Source organism: Podarcis cretensis (genome assembly GCF_951804945.1).
Source record: "Podarcis cretensis genome assembly, chromosome: 4".
NCBI lineage: Eukaryota > Metazoa > Chordata > Lepidosauria > Squamata > Lacertidae > Podarcis > Podarcis cretensis.
In genome coordinates this window covers 28225402-28252829 of record NC_137173.1, presented here as the reverse complement: position 1 = coordinate 28252829, position 27428 = coordinate 28225402, and the positions used below count along the sequence as shown (strand labels likewise).

Here is a 27428-nt window from a genome sequence, read left to right as displayed (position 1 = left end):
GGTCAAAGGAACTATTACATAAGAACCCAAGAATATCAAATATTCATGTTCCTAGTTTAATTACCAATGTATTTGCATACTCTGAACTCATTTTCTATATGAAAGTCTCAGTAGCAATAAAATATCTAAAGATGATAAAAAGAAATTAAAACCCATCTATTCCTTTGCCAATGCATATTTCTGTTTAAAAACAACAACAGTACCATCAGAACACAATAGCTTTAGGGCTGAAAAGAAATATATCAGAAATAACTAAGGATAAAAATAATTCATGCTAGATATTTTCACCTTAAAATTCAAGAGGAGATTAAAGCTGCAATACCATGAACACTTACCTAGGACTAAGTCACATTGAATAAATTAGAAGTACAGGGTCAATCTTATCTGAAAATCATACTTGGGCCCTCTTCCACTGACACTCTTTCCCTGTTCACAGATGTGCAGAAAATTATTGATTTATTTATTTTTAGCAAGGTAGAGACAATGGCACTCTGCACATGTGTAATGACACACTTTTCTATTGTGATAAAAACAGCAAGGTTAAAACTGCAGCCCTACCAAGTCAAAATCTGACCAGCTGCTACTGCTGATAGAGCATACTCCTCTTTTGGACAGCTTCTTATGCATAACTGATATTTACAAAATGCATGTCTAAAAGTATACAAAGCAACATACCAAAGGTGCAAAAAATAAAAGAAAAAGAAAAATTCAGGTGCGATGTGGATGCCTAGATTCATACTTTTTGTATTGCAAGTATGGGGATATCGTTGATATGTTTATTGCATTGTTTTGCTTGTTCAATTTTATGCTTCATTATAGAGGTTTGTTAAAGATAAATAAAAATATATATTAAAATACAAACAAACAAAAAACTGGGGGGGGGGAGACACACACCGAAAAATGAGAATTGCAAAATACAGTAAAACAGCTGTGCAAATGTAAATCGCTTCCGTGAATTAAAAAAAAGAAGGGTTTCTTCCATCTGGCAAAAGGAATCTAGTGAGGCAAACAGGAGGGCGGCTGTGGGCAGGCTATTTCATAAGGCCCAGGAAAACGAGCGGATTTTAAAAGGAAGGCTTGCTGAGGAGAGCAATATTAACAGAATAACTGGGCGTAATAAACTCAATCGTGATTCGGTCCGGTCCCTCCCTCCCCCCCCCCAGTCTAAACACTTTCTTGTCATTTCTCTTCATATATTTTATGGTCCGATTACATAATCACTGGACAGATTTCAACCTATGCTGACTTAAAGGCTGCATAGTAAGGCACGTCCTGGCAGCATGTGCCGCTGAATCTATTTTTTGCCATTTCTGTGTGAATGATGATTAAGAACAGCCTGTACATGCATGAAAATGTACTGGTATCTTCATATAACCAAACACTTTCTTATACACAGTCTGGAGTTTGTTTTTGCTTTCCTTTTTTTACATTTCTAAAAGGAACCCCATGAAGCACGAACATATGCTTGAACAGATTAAAAAAAAGATACCTTAACTGAGACAAGATGGCAAATGTGAGTTTTAAGGCTGTTTGTCTCTGGCCAGAGCCTTATGAGCTTTAATTACTGTTGCGCAAAGCCAAGCAACTAACTCCAGGTACTAAAAAAAGAAGACAACAATAATCAAATGGTTATTAACTTGTGGGTTAATATCACATCATAATCCTGAAAATACTTGCAGTAGCTACGTGCTGAATTGTTTGTTGTAGTCACAACCAAAGTAGCTAATTGGCAAGGTAAGCAGAAAATGAAAGATTACGTGAAAATGAAAAGTTTTGCTCTTTCCCCCTTCTATGAGTAGCTCAGCAAAACAGTAGTAAAGTAATATTAGTAAACATTTTCTTTCTGTGTCTTCTCCATGAATAATACTTCTTAACGGAGAACATCTGAGCACTTGGCTTTATACAGCACCAGCGTTAGTAGATTTAGAAACTGCCCTTTAAAAGTACAGAATCACTGAATAAAGGGAAACTCATGACTTTTCAGGGTGGCATTGTGCTTGGAATTATATAATTTGGGCATGATCCAAGTTAAGTTAGGCACAACGCGTTTTAATGGGTTGGATTTAAGGATCTGATGCTGAAATCCTATTTTTGGGTGGATTGTTCTCCTTATTTGTCTCCAGTTTTGCAGCTGGAATAGAGATCACAATGAAAAATACCAGAAGAGGTCTGGTTGCTTCTGTTTAATAAAGGATCTCTTTTTTTTCAGTTGCAAGAAATTATAAAGAAACTGGTCTTAAGAAGGCTGTGTGGTATCACTGGATGCCATTTAAGAGCAGTAAAATCAATAACAATGGCTAGAAGCTTTTTGGATTTGTTGCTGGTGATTCTTCTGGATGATACGTTTTGCGGCTGAATATTTGTGCTGCTGTTTTACTGGATCTATTCCATGGATTTAAAAAAACACAAATGTTATTATGATGTATTTTTTGGTACTTATTTTCTGATTTTATATTATGCCTCATGTTTTTCAAGTTTTGTAAGTCGGCTAGAGACTCTTTAAGTGTCTAGACAATGGGTGGTATTCAACTAAGTTTTACACAAAGCAGGCCCACTGAAATTAATGAACATGACTAGGTTAGGCCCCTTAATTTCAGTGCATCTACAATGAGTAAAACTTAGTGGAATACCATCCAATTGGTGTTTCCCTTTAGCCTTCTCTTTGTCTGATTGGCTAGATCTTCTTTTCTAAATGTCAGTCATGACTATGACTTCATTCATGGGCTTAACACACTGAAAGGCGGGAATAGGCTAGCTTTTCACAAAACAAATGAGGATAATTGTGCCTCATGGCTTGGATTCTTCAAATGCTATAAACTTACTTATAAAAAAATATGAGACAGGGTTATGGCTGCACCAACACTAAGGTTGTGTCTGCACCAGCTGCATGTACGAGTATTTTACAAGACACTTTCTGGAATTAATCTTGTTGAACATAACTGTAATGGTAATTTGTTACAATTATGCAAATAAGATGCCAAGAACAAACAATCTTCAACCACATAAGAAAGTAAAAGCCGTAACTCAAAAGCTAGCAGTGTAAAATAAATTGTTCCAGCTAGGCTTTTACCAATTCTAAGGAGGAGATACTAGGTAACAACTGCAAAGAAATAAGACAAAAAAATAAGGAAAGTAGCAATTACATGAGAATGAGTCATCCATCACAATTCCTTTCGGCAAAAATATTCCATTGAATGGCCATATTCAATTTCATTTAAATTAGCCAGGGTGAATAGGAATGATTCTGAAGAATAAGTATTTTATTCAAGAGAATTCCACCCCACTCCACCCTCCGAAGCTTCAAGAATATTCAGAACAGCTTCCTATCCTCAATCTCAATAAGTGATGCCTACCCACAGTTGACACAAGGGATGCGGGTGGCGCTGTGGGTTAAACCACAGAGCCTAGGGCTTGCCGATCAGAAGGTTGGCGGTTCGAATCCCCGTGACGGGGTGAGCTCCCGTTGCTCGGTCCCTGCTCTTGCCAACCTAGCAGTTCGAAAGCATGTGAAAGTGCAAGTAGATAAATAGGTACCGCTCCGGCGGGAAGGTAAACGGTGTTTCTGTGCGCAGCTCTGGTTCGCCAGAAGCGGCTTAGTCATGCTGGCCACATGACTCGGAAGCTGTACGCCGGCTCCCTCGGCCAATAAAGCGAGATGAGCACTGCAACCCCAGAGTCGGGCACGACTGGACCTAATGGTCAGGGGTCCCTTTACCTTTACCCACAGTTGAACGTGTGGTGTATTGTATTATGGTCTGTGTAGCAATATAGGCCCAAAGCAGCTCTAAACATCCTGCTCTTCAAATTATGGCCCAGATCTAAAGAACTACACTGCTACTTGTGTGTTCAATGGAGATTTGAATTTCTGTTTATTACGCCAAATCAAACCAATGACCTATCTAGCTCAGAACTGTCTACAGATGGATTGGCAGTGCCTTTTCAGAATTTCCCGTAGGAGACATTCTCAGTCCTACCTCGAGAAACCATAGCTAGGAGAAGAAAATGAGAAGAAGAAAAACAATCAGCCTATGGAAGAACATTTTTTTGTTGGGGAGATGAGCAGCAAGAAGAGGCACACGGATCAAATTTTAGTTACAGATAGGTAGCCGTGTTGGTCTGCCATAGTCAAAACAAAAGAAAAGAAAAAATTCCTTCCAGTAGCACCTTAAAGACCAACTAAGTTAGTCTTTAAGCCATTTTTCACCTTCTCACCCCTTGCTTTTTCCTGTAAGACCTATTCCAGTCGTTAAGAGTCGTCAACAGGCTCATCACAGCTATCTGCCAATCACCCATTCCCACCACCCTTCTGAGTAATACCCCTCCCCACCTTCTCACTATATAGAAGGGTCTGGTGACTTCTGTTTCAGTGTATCTGAAGAAGTGTGCATGCACACGAAAGCTCATACCTAGAACTAACTTAGTTGGTCTTTAAGGTGCTACTGGAAGGAATTTTTTCTTTTATTTTGTTTTGGATCAAATTTTGATGAGACATACCAGCTTTAAGCTGCGTTATCTCCATCTATTCCTTGGTCACCGGCATTTATGATAGCTGGACCACAGGAATTAAAGTGCTGTCAAGGAACTGCACTGGTAAGTAGATGGCAACTCCTGCTCTGTGAATAAATAAAGAAACCTAGTTAGTCAGGCATCCTGGTCTGGGAATATTTGCACTACAGCAATATTCAGAAGCATTTTTGGCAGCTTCTCCCAAACCACAGGAATTTGCCAGCACTGATTAAAAAAATAAAGATATTGAAACAACCAGATATCCTTATCCCCTAGGAGTCATAACGGCCAGGCACTCTCACATGGGACAGGTCCAATGAGAAATTCTCTAGAGATTAGCAGAAGCAGAAACATCCTTATCACAATCCCAGCTAGCCAGTGTAACCACAGCTTACTGAAAGTCCAGTTGACATCTACAGGAAATAAGCTGAGCAACAATTCATACCAAACACCAGGTACAAGGTGAGGCAAAGCAATTTCAATGTTTCTAGAAGCGGTCTATAATCTGTGTTCTTAGTGTTTAATTTGTGGTGGGTCCAGAATAATTGTTGAGTCAACTCAAGAGGTTTGAAATATACAAATGAGAGAAATAATTGGCATGAAGACTCAATTTCAATATATATGATGATGATGAATTCATACAGTGGGAAGAGCCAGAAGGACCCCAACAAACTCATGGAAAGAAACCCACCAACACCAACAAAGCTATTTATCAACGTATTATTTTTCAACTGCCCTTGTTCTCAGTGCATAGCTTCCATTCGCCCACCCTACAGTAATAATAGCATCAATAACTACACAGGAGAGGGGCAGCAAAAGGCAAGGGTCTTGAGAACACACCTGGACTCTTGCTTCAAGTCACCTGCACTCACACACCCCAACACCCCAATAACACTCTTAAGGATCTGACTGAAAATCTTAAAGTCTCACCTGACTGACACAAAAAGGAATAGACAAAGCACTGATTCCCCATTCTGCTACACAAACATTGTTTTTAAGGTCTTTGGACTTCAAATTCTGGTCAAGAAACTCAGCACGAAAGCCATGATTTCTTCTCAACTGTAATTACACTCACGTGAAGAACTAAATATTTAATTTAGTTTTGAAATGACCATCAGAGCAAAAAGAAAGAAAGAAAGAAAGAAAGAAAGAAAGATGAAAAAGAAAAAGAAAACGAAAGCTGCCAATTAAGAATTTCACAAATCCAAAATTGACACTGTTTGAAAATAATAATAATAATTTCATGATTTATACCCCGCCCATCTGGCTGGGTATTCTAAAAACAGAATAAAACTTCAAACATTAAAAACTTCCCTAAACAGGGAAGTTCTCTTTGGATTTATGTGATCAAGAATATCTTTTTTTCTCAAAATTGATTGTTCTTAATTGTTAGGTCAACAGATCTCATGCACATGGATATGCATTCCAAAGGGTGAAGTCAATGGGACTTACTTCTGAGTAAGCATCTATAAGGTGGCCACTGTCATTGAGGAGGGGTAATATAATTTATTTATTTATTTATTTACCTATCTTATGAAATAGTTTGTATCCCACTTAACCCCGAAAACGGAGCACAGGCCGATCTAAAACAATAGTATATAACCACAATGAAACAATCTTAAAACCAATGAAAAGATAAATCACAGTATGCAGCATTGACAACAATTCTCTCTAGTGTTAATGCCCCTTCCTGCTCATAAAATGCACCTGACCCAGGGCACTAGGCTCAGTGGACAGGTTTAAAACTCTCTTCCCACTCCAGCACTGTTCTTTATTATTATGATTATGATTATTTGCTCCTGCTGCCAGAATCAGTGGAGTCTTGGCAGTGGTGGGGAGAAAACATCTGCGGGGCAAAGGGAATGAACTAATGGTATATACTGATAGCCATTCAGTGTGAAATAACTCCAATCCCAGTCTCATGTTTTTCTTCTCTTATGATCAAGTGCCTGGGAAGTAATGAAGTTGTTCAAAAGGACTTTGTAAGACTCTCAACTTATACAAATGGAAAACTTCCACATACTTCCAATGGTTCTGAATCAACACTGCTGGAATATAAATGAATAGTTACAGACCAATAACAAAATACACACACTGCATGCCTATGCAGACACACTTCCAAAGTTACCACATCATATACAAGGCACCATTTCATTCTAAATCTACGCAAAACAGCCATGCTGCATTATGCAAAATTCACCTGTATTACTAAGGGCAACAAATAGCAAAGAAATGACCACAATAGTTTTGATGCAAGGACTAACGAAGGTGACATATACAGATAGGTAGCCGTGTTGGTCTGCCATAGTCAAAACAAAAAAATTTCCTTCCAGTAGCACCTTAAAGACCAACTAAGTTAGTTCTTGGTATGAGCTTTCGTGTGCATTCGTCTGTAAGACCTATTGCAGTCGTTAAGAGTCGTCAACAGGCTCATCACAGCTATCTGCCAATCACCCATTCCCACCACCCTTCTGAGTAATACCCCTCCCCACCTTCTCACTATATAGAAGGGTCTGGAAACTTCTGTTTCAGTGTATCTGAAGAAGTGTGCATGCACACGAAAGCTCATACCAAGAACTAACTTAGTTGGTCTTTAAGGTGCTACTGGAAGGAAATTTTTTTGTTTTGAAGGTGACATATAGTGCCACATCAATGGGCTATTTGACTCTCTTATCTCTCTTGAGTCTCAATTCACACTTCCACCAAAGTTTCAGTGGCAAAATACATATGAATAAAAGCTCTTTAGGAGCCATGGGATCTGGAAATACCAAATGATGACATGTTCAGGGTTGAGAAATGTCTTCCTCTGTGTGCACATAGCAATCAGGGTCTATTTTGCTATTTTGAATAAGGAGCAGGATGTATGAAAGGAATGCTTGCAGGTTAGGGCCAGCTTTACCAACATTATGATTTGCTCTTTTATCTAAGGCTGCATGCTCCTATGTCTATCATGTAGCCTCTGGGCACTCTACATGATCACCCCATGGCTACAGGCAACGAGAACGACATCATGGAAAGCTCTGTCATCACAAACTTTGTGTCTGGCCCATGTTGGACAGAGCTCAAGGACTTTCTGGAAGATGTCACAAGGCAAATGCTCTTCCACTATACAGTGGTACCTTGGGTTACATATGCTTCAAGTTACATACACTTCAGGTTACAGACTCCGCTAACCCAGAAATAGTACCTTGGGTTAAGAACTTTGCTTCAGGATGAGACAGAAATCATGCTCCAGCGGTGCAGCGGTGGCAGGAGGCCCCATTAGCTAAAGTGGTGCTTCAGGTTAAGAACAGTTTCAGGTTAAGAACAGACCTCCAGAACGAATGAAGTACTTAACCCGAGGTATCAAGGTATCACTGTACTGGATGCACCCTGTCCCTGTTGCTGTGGCACAAACCCATCAATAGAATTGAAGGAATTTAGCATTTGAAAGTGTAGAAAAATACAATGTAAAAAAGAGCAGGAGATGAAGAAACCTGGAACACAAGAGTTTCAGTATGATAAAATGACACTATTCTCTTGGGTCAAGCAAAATAAAACCTGCAAAAACATTATAAAGCAATTGCACTAGCAGACGCAGAACTCTTCAGCTAATTTCTCCTTGACTCACCAGGGGCTCTGCCATGATGATGCGGATCTTGCGCTCAGCCTGGGTGGTAAAGTTAACAAATAAGCTTTTCAGGACATATTCCCCAGGTTTACTGTCTGGATCGACATTGATAGGCAGCATGGTTGGAGGTCCCTTTTCCCTTTGTGTGCCAGAAACAGATGGGACGGGTGGCTTGATGTATCCGTTACCCACCGGAGAAGCTGAAAAGTAAAGAAATATATATTTAATAAGATTTAATTATAAAATGTTGTCCCTTCCCTCCCCATATATTATAATTAATTAATTAATTAATTTTATTTATACGCCGCCCTCCCCGGGCTCAGGGCGGCTAACACCAATAAAATCACAGTAAAAACATAATAGGGGGAAAAGAGAAAAGAAAAAAAAAACCAATTTAAAATACAGCTTAAAATGCAATTTAAAATGCAGCCTCATTTTAGAATAGCTGATAAATCAAGACCATAAGGGGAGGGAAGCATAAGGGTCAGACTGAGTCCAAACCAAAGGCCAGGCAGAACACCCAAGGAACTTTTTGGAAAAACACCAGCGCTGTTTATGGGAAACTTCACTAGTGAACAGGGAAACAACATCAGACATACCAACCTGGGCGGAAGCCCCACAGAACTCAGTAGGGCTTACCAAGCGTAAATGTGCACACCATTGGGGTGGAAATACGTAACTAGAGTTGACATAACGAGTTGTTCAGCTGTACTGGAAGGACAGTATAAGAACCTTTTAAAGAAGTGATTTCCTTGTCAAGCGGGCTTACATAATGCTTTTTTTATTTGCAGCGATCTATAAGGCTGCACTAGCAAGGCTGCCCATGGTACACCAGGCCCATCAGAAGATGATGTGCCTGATATACATAGAAGGGATACTTCCATAGATAGTACCAGGAAGCACAGAGAAGCAAAACCAGGGGTGTTTTTCCAGAGGGTATAGTGGGGAGCCAAAGCTCACACCAGAAGTGTGCATTGTTAGAACACACACACCCTAAAAAGAAGGTACAGATACTGCTGCAGAAGTCCAGAAAACCTTGCACTGGGCCTAGATACACCCTTGCATTTGGGGTTAGGGTGATTCTCTTCCTCTCTCATTCCCCAGGATGCAATCTTGCAATCTAAGCAGAAAATACACTGGTATATTGGACGCAGAAGTCTCATAACAGTGCCCCTGTTTTCTCTTTCACAGGGCTGATACTGAAATGTGTTTACTGGATTTTGAAAGCAGCTGACGTTAATCAGGAGTTGATTGGGTTAGGTTCCTAAATTCTTTCCCTGGACCAAATGCAAACTGCACAGGAGAATTTTTTTCTCTTGCTCTCATACATTAGTTCTTCAGAAATTGTTCCTATTGTTTACGTAGTAGACGAAAGGTAATTTAATCTCTCATGCCAGACAGAAAGCCTTTATCTGATGTCATATTTAATTCCCTAATATCAAGCAAGGTTCTGATTTACCTTTTTAACTTTCATATTCCTAAATCAGCTGATATAATTTGACCTACTTTTTTCCTCTTGCCATTTGAGACCAGTGCAATATCTATTAAAGATGGAACATTTATGGCTGATACTTCTCCAAATATAGTTAGAAGGGTGAACACAAACTATCTCACACTAGTGGCAAAAATAATTGCTCTTCAAAACTGAAAGGCAAAGCATGACATGCACACACCCTGCAAATGTGAGAATGGGTAGGTGTCTCAAAAATACCAAGTCTATGTTAAGGGTTGCTTATACTAAGAGAGTATCCCATATGTTTTTCAACATCAAACAGGACATTAGTTCTCTTACTATAAGAAAGAAAGAAAGAAAGAAAGAAAGAAAGAAAGAAAGAAAGAAAGAAAGAACCATTGACTTAAAGGATGTACATCAGTATTAAATGTTCACATCTGGGGGAAAAGAAAGAAGTTCTCTTATTGCACAGAGTTTTTATTTATATGGATGAGTATAGCAGAAGGATAAACAGGCCAGTTGGAACTCAATGACCCTAGAATCAAACCCTGTTTCCAGGAAATATTTGCACACACAGAGAGCACCTCAGACTAAGCAAGCTGAGGAAACTATTGAAACATAAAGCCAACATGTCCACCTATCTCAAAAAGTTAAAGACAAATCAAGCAGATCTCTCTCATGTAGACATATTCCTATGTTTCCAACACTATATGAGCAACCTACGATATCTTGTGGATGTGACAGGTGTGACAGAACTACTATATTATCAACAACCACAACTGCTGGAGGTGGCAAAGCTATGAAATGGCAGAAAGACAGTGACAGGGCAAAGCGGAGATGAGATATAATTAGCAAGAAGAAAAATCTGAAAATTTTATAATTACTTCTAAGAAATTTTTCAAACTCTTGTATTCACATGCTTGAATCTTACAGATTTTTTTTAAAGCCTATATATACACAATAAAGTTATGGAAACTTGTTGAAGATTCCACTGGTGTGCCACAAAAAAGCATTTTGTTCTCCTACAATTTCATTCCAAAAGGGTAGGCTAAAAAAAATACAAGATTTCTAGCATTACTAAATTGCAGAATATTCTCATCATTTAAATTTATTTATATCCTAGACACACATTCCTCAGATACGTTGTTTTCTATATTAATTTCTTCACCCAAACACTTTGACTTAAAACTATGTCACAGTGTTGTAATCTAAAAATGTTAAAAGCAGCATAAATGCCCTATTCATGGACATTACGATTACTGGGGGGAGAAACAAACAACTATAGGTTTCATTAAACTCTATGTCATTTAATGAAACCATTCTAATTTAATATACTCTTGAGCCAGTGCTGCGTTGTCTAGGATAATGTAAAAAAGTATAGTTGTTTATGTGCCACACATACATTACAAAGAGAGAAAGTAGAAATTATGTCACTTCCGCAGTATTCCAGATATGTAGTAAACTAAAATTGAAGTCAAAAGCCAAACCAACAGAAAGAAAAATCACACATACACCAAACCCTTGTACCCAGTTAGTAAAGCTTTATAAAAATACGACTAGTATTTGATATATTTATATGTGGCTCGTAAAATTTTTGAAATGCATTCAACACCAATACGACAATTCAGAATGTTGACTCATGGTGAATCTTCTTTTTACCTACCAAGTCCTTTTATTAAGCTGATCACACTGGATCTTCTCCAGCAGGCTAGTGAAATCTCCATGAGACTGGAAATACCTGAAAAGTCCCAATCCTTAGAATTCTTTTGTTTGTAAAACTGAGGGGGAAATGGCTTGCTTCATGATCCCAGTTTGGTCCTTTCACTGTAAGCATGTAGGTTTTCCCTCACCCCCCAAATTCAAGGGAGGGCAAGTGTTGACTTTTAAGTGCTGAAGATCTGCAGCAATCGAACTGGAGAAGGTTTCCTGATCAGAACACGCTTTCCATAACCAAAGGGGCAATTTTTAGCTTCAGCGTACGATGATGACCTACAAGTTGCAGAGTGTAGGCTGCCAGTCTATATTTATCCACAAGCACATAGTATACCGACAGATTAGCAAAATACTTCAAGCACTCCAAGAACATGAGACTTGCTTGTATAGTTCAGCATAAATAACCCTTCCATACCGGCAACATGCGTTATCACACAGGCCGAGCTGAAGGCAGCGTTTCTCTCCCGAATTCTAAGTCAGAGATAACACAGGGGCAAGCGATAAAGCCTTTGTTTTGTAACTACGGACTCTTGGCCGCAAGTAGAAAACAGTGCGAATTCCTGAGGACAAGAACTGAGACGGTGTCCTTTTCCCATGTCAAGAGAAGTGCAAACCACTCACCCTCAAGGCAAATGACACAGGGTACATTTACATGGTGTACAGCCAGGGTGGTGCAGTGGTTAGCGCTGAGTCTAGGATCTGGGTTCAAATCCTCGCTCAGCCGTGAAGCTTATTGGGGTGACCTTGGGTCAGTCACTGTGTCTCAACCTAGCCTATTGCACAGGGTTGTTGTGATGAAAAAAAAAATGTACGGTGTCTTTAGTTCCTTGGAGAAAAAGCTGGGATGAGAGTCAAATAAATTAATAAATAATAAATAAATTAACCTCAAAGATGCCAGCTTGCTGGAGAGTAAGCATCACTGGACTCTGCTGAACTTCTGTGTTAAGCATGTGTGCAATCGGACTGCACAAACATATTTAACATTAAAATCATCAATATTTCAAAAAGCATGATGATGTTATGCCACCTTCATCGAAACTTTTAAAAACTCCTGTCAGTGGAATTTTCAGTATACAAACCAATCTAAGCCTGAATGATCAAGCTGCTATAAAAAAAAAAGAGCAGGGAAGGGAACGTGGGCAGGGAATCTTCAAAATGGTTAAGAGATCTCTTGGTCACATTGATTTTGCAAATGAAAAAAAGAAGAATTGGCTTACACTGACAAACCCAATGCTTTCAGTGAATGGGCAAAATGTTAAAGCATTTGCACAGGAATGAGCAAGCCTCTCTGTGGAGTTTATAATGTAGCCATACATCTTCCACTAGGCTGATGGGAGTTGCAGTCCAAAACACCTGGAGGGCACCAGATTGGCAAAGACTGGTCCAGAAAGATGTCCTACGGAGCATTTCCCCGAAACCAGTCTCCTGCTTGAACTAGCAGGCTCAAACTTTTTTTGTGTGTGTGTGTGCTGTTTTTATGGTACACCATCTTGAAATGACTGTGTGGAAGGTGATTAATAAGATGATGATGATAAATGAGAGACCACCACTCGTCATTTACAGGTTCCCATTAAAACTGCTCACACATATCAATGATCTACAGAAAACAATGACACCGTCCTCTGACAGGCTTTGGGTGGCAGGCCTGCATTTGCTTACAAACTGAAACAGCCAGGAAACAGCAAAAAGAGGCCACATAAGAGAGATACAGACCAGGCTCTGCTGCAGATACAGATCTGTCCTCATTTCTAATCTGGCAACACTATCACAAGACCTACTAATCTCACCCACATCAGTGGGTTCATTCACCTGCTCATGTTTCGACGTGATACTTGACAGCATTTGCTGACAGTACTCTTCCACATAGGACAAACAGGTCAGTCTCAATTAAAAAAGGAATATAAACCTGACATCGGAAATCGCAATATAAAACAGCAACAACAGGGTGACATTTCAACCTCCCATTGTCGTTTTGTGTGCATGTATGGTGACACAAGAGACGACTCTACACATGGACATCACCAGATGGGCAGCATCGAAATCAGATTGATTATATTCTCTGCAGCCAAAGATGGAGAAGCTCGATACAGTCAGCAAAAACAAGACCTGGAGCTGACTGTGGCTCAGATCATCAGCTTCTTATAGCAAAATTCAAGCTTAAACTGAAGAAAGTAGGAAAAACCACTGGGCCGGTAAGATACAATCTAAGTCAAATCCCTTATGAATACACAGTGGAAGTGAGGAACAGGTTTAAGGATTTAGATTTGGTGGACAGAGTGCCTGATGAACTATGGATGGAGGCTCGTAACATTATACAGGAGGCAGCAACGAAAACCATCCCAATGAAAAGGAAATGCAAGAAAGCAAAGTGGCTGTCCAATGAGGCCTTACAAATAGCGGGGGAGAGAAGGCAAGCAAAATGCAAGGGAGATCGTGAAACATACAGGAAATTGAATGCAGATTTCCAAAGAATAGCAAGGAGAGACAAGAAGACCTTCTTAAACAAGCAATGCAAAGAAATAGAGGAAAGCAATAGAATGGGAAGAACCAGAGATCTGTTCAAGAAAATTGGAGATATGAAAGGAACATTTCGTACAAAGATTTCCATAATAAAGGACAAAAGTGGAAAGGACCTAACAGAAGCAGAAGACATCAAGAAGAGGTGGCAAGAATACACAGAGGAATTATACCAGAAAGAAACGGATGTCTCATATACCCCAGGTAGTGTGGTTGCTGACCTTGAGCCAGACATCCTGGAGAGTGAAGTCAAATGGGCCTTAGAAAGCACTGCAAATAACAAGGCCAGTGGAAGTGATGGTATTCCAGCTGAACTATTTAAAATTTTAAAAGATGATGCTGTTAAGGTGCTACACTCAATATGCCAGCAAGTTTGGAAAACTCAGCAGTGGCCAGAAGATTGGAGAAGATCAGTCTACATCCCAATCCCAAAGAAGGGCAGTGCCAAAGAATGCTCCAACTATCGCACAATTGCACTAATTTCTCACGCTAGCAAGGTTATGCTTAAAATTCTACAAGGAAGGCTCAAGCAGTATGTGGACCGAGAACTCCCAGAAGTGCAAGCTGGATTTAGAAGAGGCAGAGGAACCAGAGACCAAACTGCAAACATGCGCTGGATTATGGAGAAAGCTACAGAGTTCCAGAAAGACATTTACTTCTGCTTCATTGACTATGCAAAAGCCTTTGACTGTGTCGACCATGGCAAACTATGGCAAGTTCTTAAAGAAATGGGAGTGCCTGATCACCTCATCTGTCTCCTGAGAAATCTCTATGTGGGACAAGAAGCTACAGTTAGAACTGGATATGGAACAACTGACTGGTTCAAAATTGGGAAAGGAGTACGACAAGGCTGCATTTTGTCTCCCTGCTTATTTAACTTATATGCAGAATTCATCATGCGAAAGGCTGGGCTGGATGAATCCCTAGCCGGAATTAAGATTGCCGGAAGAAATATCAACAACCTCAGATATGCAGATGACACAACCTTGATGGCAGAAAGTGAGGAGGAATTAAAGAACCTTTTATTGAGGGTGAAAGAGGAGAGTGCAAAATATGGTCTGAAGCTCAACATCAAAAAAACGAAGATCATGGCTACTGGTCCCATCACCTCCTGGCAAATAGAAGGGGAAGAAATGGAGGCAGTGAGAGATTTTACTTTCTTGGGCTCCATGATCACTGCAGATGGTGACAGCAGCCACGAAATTAAAAGACGCCTGCTTCTTGGGAGAAGGGCAATGACAGGCCTAGACAGCATCTTGAGAAGTAGAGACATCACCTTGCCAACAAAGGTCTGTATAGTTAAAGCTATGGTTTTCCCAGTAGTGATGTATGGAAGTGAGAGCTGGACCATAAAGAAGGCTGATCGCCGAAGAATTGATGCTTTTGAATTCTGGTGCTGGAGGAGACTCTTGAGAGTCCCATGGACTGCAAGAAGATCAAACCTCTCCATTCTGAAGGAAATCAGCCCTGAGTGCTCACTGGAAGGACAGATTGTGAAGCTGAGGCTCCAGTACTTTGGCCACCTCATGAGAAGAGAAGACTCCCTGGAGAAGACCCTGATGTTGGGAAAGATGGAGGGCACAAGGAGAAGGGGGCGACAGAGGACGAGATGGTTGGATAGTATTTTCGAGGTTACCAGCATGAGTCTGACCAAGCTGCGGGGGGCAGTGGAGGACAGGAGTGCCTGGCGTTCTCTGGTCCATGGGGTCACGAAGAGTCGGACATGACTAAACGACTAAACAACAACAACATGGTGACATAAGGATCACTGTCTTCTGCGTTTTATTTCCTTCTGTAGTCATTGTTTACAATTCTACTCCCCCCACAACCATTAACTCAGAATAGCACATCACATTGAGTGGACTACAGTCCATGCAAGCTTATTCCTTAATAAATTTCTCAAGTCTTTCTCAGATTCTATTGCTTTTGCTGCAACAGACTAACACAGCTATTCCTCTGGATATTACGATTAAATGCCTGACTGGAGAATATAGAAACTGACTACAGTGGTACCTCGGGTTACAGACGCTTACAGTTACAGATGCTTCAGGTTACAGACTCCGCTAACCTGGAAGTAGTACCTCGGGTTAAGAACTTTGCTTCAGGATGAGAACAGAAATCGTGCTCCGGCGGCACGGCAGCAGCAGGAGGCCCCATTAGCTAAAGTGGTACCTCAGGTTAAGCGCAGTTTCAGGTTAAGAACGGACCTCTGGAATGAATTAAGTTCTTAACCAGAGGTACCACTGTACTGAAAATACATGCCAGTCATCATAGTACAGTATACTCTAGGTACCCCAACTGTTCTTAACCTGAAATACCACAGTATACTCTAGGTTCCCCAACATAGTGCCTTCTGGGTGTTTTGGTCTACAACTCCTACCAGGCAGCAAGGCCAATGATGACAAGATGATGGGAGTTGCAGTCCAACTGCATATGGAGGGCATCATGTTAGGTAAAGGGTGCCTAATGCATATGCATTCAGGATATGCAAGGTTTTTTTTTAAATGGCCAGGTACAGAGCCCAGATGCTGTTGGCTGAATCCACAGAAGGATTGTTTTAGTTCTTGTGCTAGATTGTTAACTAAATCCAGAGATATTCTTGCACTAGTGTAAAAGGCTGTGCAAGAGGCTGAAAAGAACAAGAATCTACCTATGACAGGAGAGTGAAATCTTGTGCAATTCTTGTGCAAGCATTTGCAGAACTGTATTTGCTGCTGTTTTCCTTCCACTTATGGTCCAAACCACATCAGCTATGCAGAGCAACACTTTTTCCTGGCTTTCTTCCTCCTGGTATTCTTTATAAATGTATAACTTTGAGAAGCATATTTATCTACTTAGATATTTGTAGACCACTAGCTACCATCCTGGAACAACTAGCACAAAAGCTTAATAACCCAAAACAGCAAAGATTTTGGCAACAATCCAGTGCATAGTTGAATGCACCAAACTCCCAAATCAATGAAATTTAAGCATGCCCAGCTTTCCATCTAAAGGAGTGAAATCCTGTAATCAGCTGTGACATTCTCTATAAACAAGCACTATCAGTGTATAAACATGTAGAATTCCTGACATTGCAATATAAACACTTGATATACCTTGCATAAGACCTGATCAACAGGGAATTCTGAACAAAGTTTGCAAGACAATTCAATAACTCCCTCTAGCATGCAGTATCCCAAAGACCACCAACTGATAATTCACCTGTCTGGGAAGGCACTTCAGGAATTGTTACGGAAATTTTTGGGTTTATTCAATAATAATTTAATATAGCTAAAAAAATAACCCAAAAAGCTCCAAACTGAAGCTTATGAGACATCTGAAGTCCATGGAATATTGCCAACAATATTTAAGAACCTGGCTCTATTTTCAGTGGCAGATGATGCAACCATATATGAAGAATGCTTAAATTGATAATGCAAATGTGCTTCATATCCCAGAAAGAAAGTAGTAGTCTTCTCAGTAATAAGATACATGTAAAGTCAATCTCTATAGCTATATTCTGACAGTTTAATTTAGAGGAATATTAACTTTTCGGTAACTACACTGCTTTTGTTCTGCGGCGTGGCAATGTTGTATTCTTGTTATAGCAAACAGTGTTGATAATTCCATACACAACATGATGAAACAAAGGGATAGGAAGGGCACACCAGGGCAGGTTAATGACCAATAGATACAACTGCCTAGGGCATCACCCAGGCACTGGCCAGATCCTGACCAGCTTAGCACCAGCAAAGGTTGCTGCATTATGTACATGGGAAAGGCAATGTCTGATAGTCCATAGCTGTGTACTTAGCATAAAGTAAGATTACATATAATTTGATTGATGTCTAAAAATATGTCAGGTTCAAAAATGGTGTACTGCTTCACTCATATGATTGATCTACTTGCAGAGCTGGCATCAGTGCTAAGCATCCCACCGTTTTCCCAGTCTGGGAAAGGAAGACACACATTGCATAACGCTCAACAATCCCAATTTAAGTGGGACAGACCAGAATTACAGAAACCAATCCCAGTTTCTGATTGGATCCTGAAATATCCCAGGTTTTGGATCTTACATTCTTGCTAGCGTGCACTTAGTTTTTAAGGTTTAGAAAGTTTAGAATTTGGTAGAAGCTTTAGTATTTTTATTCTGAGAGGCTGAGTGCCGCTAAAAATGTGTAAATAACATCTAACACACAAAATGGGATTTGTATACAGTGGTACCTTGGGTTAAGAACTTAATTCGTTCCGGAGGTCCGTTCTTTACCTGAAACTGTTCTTAACCTGAGGTACCACTTTAGCTAATGAGGCCTCCTACTGCCGCTGCGCCGCAGCTGTGTGATTTCTGTTCTCATCCTGAAGCAAAGTTCTTAACCTGAGGTACTATTTCTGGGTTAGCGGAGTCTGTAACCTGAAGCGTCTGTAACCCGAGGTACCACTGTAATTTGATTTCCAAAAGTTATCTTGGCCATAAGTCCCAAAAAACGCCCATAAGTGGATGACCTTTACAGCTCTACTGTACTGTGCCCGCATTCAGAAAAAGTACCCCTTGTTCCCCTTCATCAAATTTTGGAAGCTATGCAAGTATGAAAACACTTCACCATCTAATTGCAATCACACAAAGATTGCCACAGTTCTCCTGTTTTCCTAATCCTATACCTCAAAATCCATCACAGCTACCAACATTTAAAAATTCAACAGAATTTTACCACTGCTTTTCTTTCATGTGGAAAGAGAAACATGCAGGGATTTTAAAGGACTCTACAGTTGAGTAGTATGAGGCCATTCTTCACAGAGACATTTTCAGATAACTAGACTAAAGCAGAGGCCTTAAGCTAGCTAGAAGGAGGAACCCACTCTTTAGTCAGCAATTTATTCAGCCCTGTTGAGGTGGGATTATAGAATACAAGACTGCTTCACAGATTCATTGCTCTACTAGTGTTAACTAGCAAACCAATTCTCATCTGCTATTTGTAAAAACATGCTATTTTTAACACTTAAGAGATTATTGGAAAACCTTTTATGCAATAGTAGGTTTATTTTTGCTGTAAAGTTTACATGCTAAATTCTCGCACAAGTACTGCTTTAAGACAGCAGATCTGTCTGCTATTTATAGCTGATAGTAGGAGCTCGTCACATTTAGAGTATGACATCACTATGGGAATATTTCCTTTCACTTATGGAAACGCCCTTATGACGGGAACTAAACATAGGCATTTTCCACTTCGGGTTTTTAAAATAATAAAGTCATGTTTTCGCTTTCAATACTGACTGTTAGTAATGCAATTATTTCTAGCAAATTCTCTCTACCTATCCAACAACTCCTGAATTGTCTCAAACCACAAACATCTTACAAAACCCATTAAGATCATATGTAAAAAAATTAACGTTTCATATCAAGAGATGGTAAAATGCCCACTTTTTCTAATTCGAGAAAATCACAACAACATCTTGTACCTGCATAAAGTTTTTTTATGCCATGCTCACCAGACCTAGTCCATTTTTTTGTTTCCAACTGCTGCCATCCCTGATGGCTCTGAGACATTCACAAGAACACAAAGACAACATGCCTCCATGCCAGAACAAGAAGTCCTTATAGCTCAATGGGACTTTTATGCCTTTCCTCTCCAAATCTGTTCAGGAGGGTCAGGAGATGAAAGAAAAGATCATTCTGTCTGGCACTGATGAAACCACCTTCTTAGCATGACATTGTATTCCACCCTATATATCTGACCATGTTAATACCTCCCTCCAAAAAGATCCGTGAGAACCTCATGGATGCATGTCCCCCTCCATTTACAAAGGAGAGGAACTGAATACTGTACCAGATCTCTTTAAACCCGTCCACTTTGCCCATGCCATTGGCCACCCGACATGATGAGTCATGTACCCTGCCAGCTTTATACATCATGCAGCTGCCAATAAATGCATGACCACCTCCTTATAAAGCAACCAAGGTTCATCATACATAGAAAGCAATGGATTTGGGGCTAACATTTGCTGGACAAGAGCACATCTAATTCTGAACATCTTCAATTTCGAGTTCTAGTATACTGAGAGAGCAGAGAAAACATCCCTGCAACATTTCTAATGTTGTAAATCCATTTTATGTTCCCCTTCACCTTTCCCCAAACAAATCTAAAAATCCCCATTGTTTTATCCTTTTCACATGAAAAACACACCAACCCCTTGACCATTCTAGTTGCCTTTCTCTGAGTGTCAGTCTGTTCTAAAACCAGGAAATTTCAAGACACAAAGAGATAATATTTCTAGTTTCCTGATGATTCAGGGTACTGTTTAAATACCCAAAACCTCTGGCCAAAGCTACCAGAATTATTTATTTATTGAGCAACTATAATTTTCATAACTTGTACCCATTCGTTCTTGCCTCACTCACCTCTGCCTTTCCATGCTGTTGTTGTTTATTTTATTTCTAGACCACCCATTGGCCAAGGTCTTCTGGGTGGTTTACAAAACCTAACAAATGCAATGCAGTATTAACTTCATTCCAGCAGCGGGAAGGCGTTCAAAGGCGTGTCACTCAACAATCAGTAATATCACTAAAGAGCCGTATATTTTAAATAATGTGTAGCCAAACACGCACATGAAAATAAAATGGGAGAAAACAATGCGAAGCACTGTGTGGGTAAAACAACAAACTGATATAATTCATTAGCAATAAACATCACGTGTCACTTGAGAACACTTGTAGTGGGACAACACTTTCCAGCAGGCACAATGACAAGCTATATTGGCATAATGGATTATTATGCCTGGTGTCATGAGATCAGCTCTATGGCACATCCAAAACATAATAATCAATTCTGCAGATACTTCAGAGTGGGGGAAACCTAAAAAAACAAAACTATGTGAGGCAGGAATGTGAAGTAACTGAATGCTTATTTTTATGTCAAGCATATACTGGCTTTGTATCCCACCCTTCAAGAGGCTCAAAGCAACATACATTGTGCTTTTGGGCGGATGGTGAAATTTTTGGTCACTCTCAACTACAGTACTGTGGCTATTCAAAAATATATTCCAACCCTGTAACCTAACCTAATGGAGGTTGGATCCACGTAATTCAATTAAAGCACATTTTACGCATATTTAAGGCAAGTGGCTTCCGCCAAAGAATCCTTGGAATGGTAGCTAAGGGTGCTGGGAATTTTAACTCTGTGAGGGATAAACTACAGTTCCCATAATTCTTTCTTGGAAGTCAAGTGCTTTACAGGCCTGCCGAACCTGCTTTAAATGTGGTGTGGATGCAACAGGAGTCAGTTTGTAAGTCTAGTAGATACATGGCTTTGAAACACCCAACCCTATATTTGGCTTTAGTTCTCTAGTACTAATAGAATGTTCTGTCCATGGGTAGGCAAATTAAGGCCCAGGGGCCTGTTCCGGCCCAGTCGCCTTCTCAATCAGCGTGTTTTTACATGAGTAGAATGTGTGCTTTTATTTAAAATGCATCTCTGGGTTATTTGTGGGGCATAGGAATTCGTCCATTTCCCCCCCCCCCTCAAAATATAGTCTGGCCCCCCCAAGGTCTGAGGGACAGTGGAGCGGCCCGCTGCTGAAAAAGTTTGCTGACCCCTGCCCTGTCCTTCGAAAACTTGCTTTCAACAAATCATTTACCAAAGTACTGAAATCCTAAACGCACTTTCCTTCTGGTAATGATAAATTAAGCAAAAAGTAAATCACCATTGTTTCCAGGGCCTTCTGAATGAAAGGTAGCAAAAGGGTGTCGTGGGATTATTTGTTCTAACTATATTGTTCAAAGATCATGCATTACAGTTAAGTAATTTTCTCATCTTCAAAAGGTATTAGTTACAACAGGATTCCTACTTTGTGGAAATTATGATGCTCCAGGGTTCTCAGGGGGGCGGGGGTGGGGTATGTTATCTGGTGCCAGTTAAAAATCTCATTACAAATAATAGCCAGTTGAAGAAAGATTAACGAAGTGTTGGATGGTGACAGTGGGAAAAATAAGTTATTTCTTGAAAGCTGTTTCCTGTGGATGTTCTCTTGAAAGAAAGAAAAAAGGCAGAAGAACTGTTATAAGATGGAATTCTACCCAGCAGAAACACTTTTCGCATTGACTCTCGACTTTATTTATTTATTTATCTAATAGAATGTATATATCATTTGATTGTAAAAACAAACAAAACCCTCCCAGTGGTTTCCCAAAATATAAAATAAAACATAAAAATTATCAATAACATCTAAACATTTTGAATATTCAAAAGTATTGAATATTCAAAAATATTCAAAAGGTGATTAAAATCAAGAATTGTACTAATGAATCAGCACAAAAATGTTATATGTGTTAATGATGGTCACTGAACCATATAATTAAGAGAAACTTACAACTACTGATTCAATTGGCCCTAAATCAGGCTTCCTCAACCTCGGCCCTCCAGATGTTTTGAGACTACAGTTCCCATCGTCCCTGACCACTGGTCCTGCTAGATAGGGATCATGGGAGTTGTAGGCCAAAAACATCTGGAGGGCCAAGGTTGAGGAAGCCTGCCCTAAATGGAATGCCTTGATTGGAAACCACTCAGTGCTACAGATCATGTGTAAATCCAGCAGTGCCAGTTGTGATGCAGCAATGCCCTACATAACAACACATACTGCCTGGTGTCAGAGAGTTGCAAAGTGTAGGTGCTGCCACACTAAAAGAGTGTTTTCTCACAAGGATGGAACTAGTATTAAGTGGCACTTGTGGCAGTGACAGTTCCGCAGATTGAAGTGGTCAAATGGGCGTATATGGGGTAAAGAAAGGAAACCAGTCCCAAAATTTAAAGGGCTTTATATACTAGTAGAAACACCTTGAACTTGCCCTGGTAGCAAATGGGCAACCATTTCAGATCTTTAAGCGGAGGTGTTATATGCTGACAGGGAGGGGAGGAAAACAGAGACAATGATAAACAAAGAATTTTTTTTATTAAAGCTGCTTAGACTTAGTTTCAACAGAGGAGGAGGACTTTGTCGACTGTGGCAAAAGTTTCACAGAAAAGGTAGGCATTGAGGCTGGCCTTGGAGGAAAGGAGACAGCTAGGTTCACATAGGGATTCTGCAAGGGTAAACGACAATGAGAAAGAAAAAGTGGAATCACTTAAGGGGAAAGACCTTCAGAGAGATGAGGGTGGCAGCCTGGTTTTTAAAACTTATTTTATAATTTAATAGGAAGTGTACGAAGAAAGAAACTACCCATCTTTTAAGAAAGGCACTATTACATCAAATTCTAAGTCAGGATCTGTAGTCAATTGATCCAGAGAAATCAGTTTTTCCCCCCACTCAAAGGAGGGGATACTGCTGCATCAGTCCTGCAACATCAGGTTAGATATCCCCTAGGCATTGCATGAGAGAGTAAACAAGGAAGTAAAGCAACTGTGGTTCAGTCCTACGCAATGTTTATATACCACTCGACTATAAAAAAAGAAGAAGCAAGCAAACCTCAAAGCAGTTTTATACAGGTCTAATAATTTTCAATGGAACTTAGTCCAATCCAGGTTATGTGTCCATAGAATTGCAGCCCCAGATGTTAATTTTTCAAAGAAAAAACAGCAAACTTCAAACCAAACCAGTATGTAGGGAAGCTACCCACAAAACTATGAGCTTCAATGAGAAATTTTCAAACATGGTGTTCAAAGAAAGAGATTTTGTTAAGAAATGTGTCATATCTATCGAGTAGAAGATTTCACAGCTGAAAACGTGTCCAAATACCAACCTGATTCACATTACAGAACAGCAGAGGTAACTTGCATTATCAGTGCACTAGATAAATATACCTTTTTTAAAGGCACAGACGCCTATTTAGAATCATGCAACAGTACTGCCACTTCAGTCAAAGAATTTCCAAACAATCCATTAAAATGATAAAAGTAAATCAAGAGCACTTCATTTCATAAAATACATACACTACTTAAACACAAACACAATGAATAAGCTGCATTTGAAGTAGGGTTTTTTTTTTAAAAAAATAACAATTATAACTGACACAGATCACTCATCTATGAACAAGTTAACATAAAAAAAGTCCTACTCTCTCAGACCACAGGTACATCTGGTCCAGCATCTTGTAAGCAGCCCAGAGGCTTCCAGGAAACCCACAAACAAGGCAAGGAGACAGCAAATCTCTGTGATATTCAGAGGCACAATGTGACCTCTGAACCTGGTGGTTCCATTTTGCCATCATGGGGTAGTCAAGATAGGTTCTCCTGTGCAAGTCCCACCAGGATGACTGGGAGGTGCACAACAGCACTTCCCTATAACTGTGGCCACATCAACATACATTTAAATTACCTTTAAACTAAGCATACAACTTCCACCTCAATCTTGAAAATGGTTGTTTACCCCTCACAGAGCTATAATTCCTAGCACCCTTAGCAAACTGCAGCTCCCCGAATCCTTTTGGGAAAGCTCACATCCTTTAAATGTGCCTTAAGTATACGTGACCTGTGACCCTGTGTTTAAAGAGGAGCACTTACAATCAATCCAAATCCATCAAGGCTTTCAAGGTATTTATAGCCTTGTATCATCTTTGGGAATATTTTTACTCTAGCACCAGCACCAGCACAACTTCTTAACATCCCCCCCCCTTTCCCTTCTTTCACCTTGTGATATGCTTTGCTGGACTGAAATCCAACAGCGCAGCCCTTAGCAAGTTGAATCTGAAGTAAATCCCAAGGTGTCCCAACAGAGCCTGCTCACAAGGAAGTGTGCCTCGCTAGGATTGTAGCCTGTATAAAAACACACTTCTGCTAGAATCTGTTGAGCAGTCTTGCATTGAGTCTGAATGTGTTTGAAAGTTCCTAATGGGCACCACAAAATGCTATGCACTCATATGCACTTCTTTGATGAACTATCGTAAAAAAAGAGAGAGAGAGGAGGATATTCCTGTGGCGTTGCGAAATAGATAGGGAACAGTTCTGCTTAAGTGTTGTGCACCTTTGGTTGAAAAAAGCAGCACAAACCAGTGGGTGTGAGAATGTGGGCATCCACTTAATCTCTGTTTATAAACATGAAGGGGGAAACAGACAGAAGTAGAGGAGCAGAGGGAAAATGATGGAGCGGTACCTGTGAGGGAAGCATTGGTCCACATGATCGTTCGTAGGGATATGGAACATAACGGGAAAGCCAACATCTGCTTCACAATGTCCTATCTACAGAGTGAAATATACTGGAAATACTACACTAAACATATAGGGGGTATAGTCACATAGGGGTTTAGGATTTAATGCAGACTTGTGGCGTTTACAAATCATCATCAACAACAAAAAGTTAGTGAGAACATGATACAGTGGTACCTCGGGTTAAGTACTTAATTTGTTCCGGAGGTCCGTTCTTAACCTGAAACTGTTCTTAACCTGAAGCACCACTTTAGCTAATGGGGTCTCCCTCTGCCGCTGCGCCGCGGAGCACGATTTCTGTTCTCATCCTGAAGCAAAGTTCTTAACCCAAGGTAATATTTCTGGGTTAGCGGAGTCTGTAACCTGAAGCGTATGTAACCTGAAGCGTATGTAACCCGAGGTACCACTGTACAAGCATTTAAAATGCTGAGCAAAGTTTAAAGGCAATACCCACTTGTCTTTCCTCAAAATTACTCTTACAAGATCTCCTCAGTCCACGTTGTACTTTGCATCCTGCCTATCATAAACTCTTATGTTCAACTAGCATATTGCATCATGAAGGTGAAATGTCAAAAGAAAGGAAGAATCGGCATTACCCAGCAGGACCAATGGCTGCGACTCTGTATAAGGCAGCTTCTCATGTTCCTATTAGCTCCTTGGGGGCTAATGCAAATAACAAGTCTGCTGTGAAAGGCCTCTCTTCACAGAAACCTAGAAAAGCCAGGTCCCTGGGACCAGCATACCCATCCCCGTATGGCAGCATTGCACTGCTGCCATTAGCTAAGTTAGCGACAAGAGGATCTGGATAGCCATTTTGGCATATGAAACGTTAATAAGGTGTGCCTGTGATTTTCAATGCCATTATTCATTTACAGGGCTGAGAGCAGCAGCTGTGAAAGGCATCAGGGAAGTCAGGGAGGTGCCACCAAAATTACCCACATGGCTCTTATGCCAACCAATGAACAGTCATTGTGCAATGTTTACTTCAGAACTGATGAGTAAGATATATGCAGATGTACAAAAGGTGTGGCAGTTAGAGCTGTAGAGAAACATGAAATGCCACTTGCATATGCTGCAGTTTTTGAATTCTGGAAATGTTTGGAGCAAAAGGCTTTTGGGGGAACGACCAGTTTTAAGGCAGGGTGGGGTGGGCCCAAAGCTCTTTCTTCGTTGGTGCCAAGATGGTGGAACACCCTGCCCATTCCTGTTGGTCTTCTGAATGACAGCCAAGGCCTACTTTTTTCCTCAGGAAGCAAATTTTTGGCACTGCTATTAAAATTGGCCAGAGCCTGATGCTTTTATACTAAATCTGTTTTTTTAAAAAAACAAACCTGAAATGTTAGTTTACTTTTTCAAATCAATACATTTTATGTATTTTAATATATGCACTTGTTTGCAGCATTAAAAATTCATTTAAAAAGATGGGATAGAACTCCCAAGATGAAAGAAAATAAAAGTCACCATGGGTCTTTTGTACACATGTAAAATTTGTTTGATTTGCTGCTTCCAAACCATGTTCTGGATGTCTAATATGGAATGGCTGTCCCCCCCCCCCCCAAATATGGTCCTCTGTTTGGGTCCATGATGCTATTATGACAATGTTTCTCATTTCTAATGATTAATGTGTCAACAATCGCTTATCAGTGAATCCTGCAAGCTCTGTGCCTTCCTCAATGTCCCTCAGATCTCATATAAATATATGTATATAAGAATACTTACGTTCAGTGATTTCAGTAGTCTACTCTGAGTATGACTAATGCCCAAAATTGCCCCATAGTAATAAAAGTATAATTTAAAATCAGAGAACTCAATGTACCCAGTAGTCTCGGGCAGTATCCAATGAACATATTCTATTAGCGCAACAATTTCCATCTGTGAACCCCCCCACAACCCAAAGAACAGATTTGGGGGGCTGCAGTGGAAGGAGAGAAGGGAGTGCCATTGTTCAAGGAAGGAACTTTGCACAGACAGGAGCTTACTTTCTACATTAGATGCTCCCAGGTAAATGCATATGACTCCAGACTCAAGACTGCAATCCTAAACAAATTCATTACTGAGTAAGCCCCACTGAACTCACTGAGGATAACTTCTGAGTAAACCTGCACAGGAGTGTGCTGTTACATAATTTTAAAAAGTCGCCATGTTGTCTTTGTCTACATTTTTATGTAGTGAATTGAATTTTTATGGATATATGTATTTATATTCTTCTTTTCAAGGCCGACATCTTCACGTGAGGACTCACATGACGAAACAAACAAATTCAAATACTAAACAAGCACACACAGTATGAATGGATGCCGTTGTGACTGAACAGATGGGGGATTGGTGCATGAAGATTTCCTTTGGGTTCGAGGCTTCAGGTATGCATGAGTAGGTTAAGCGAAGAGAAGGCTGATATCCTGGTAAAATATTGATATAAATTAAATAGAAATTGTAATGTTTATATTAAGCATAGATTTATCAGATTCTTTTTGAATTACTGTGTTGGTATTGACCCACATTTATTGCTTACTAATTT

The 27428-nt window shown here is 40.1% G+C and overlaps 1 protein-coding gene across 8 annotated transcripts in view; it reads right to left on the bottom strand.

Annotated features, from left to right (window-relative positions):
• FRY (FRY microtubule binding protein) overlaps positions 1-27428 on the bottom strand; it is a 192737-nt gene that overhangs the window by 112168 nt on the left and 53141 nt on the right. For 7 of the 8 annotated variants that reach the window (XM_079973234.1, XM_079973235.1, XM_079973228.1 and 4 more), the window contains one exon: positions 8117-8316. In XM_079973234.1, coding sequence (XP_079829360.1) covers positions 8117-8236 — 120 coding nt within the window. In that variant the 5' untranslated portion in view covers positions 8237-8316. Of the gene's footprint in view, positions 1-8116; positions 8317-11232; positions 11532-27428 lie in introns of those variants that run through there. The other variant, XM_079973232.1, reaches the window with a different exon arrangement.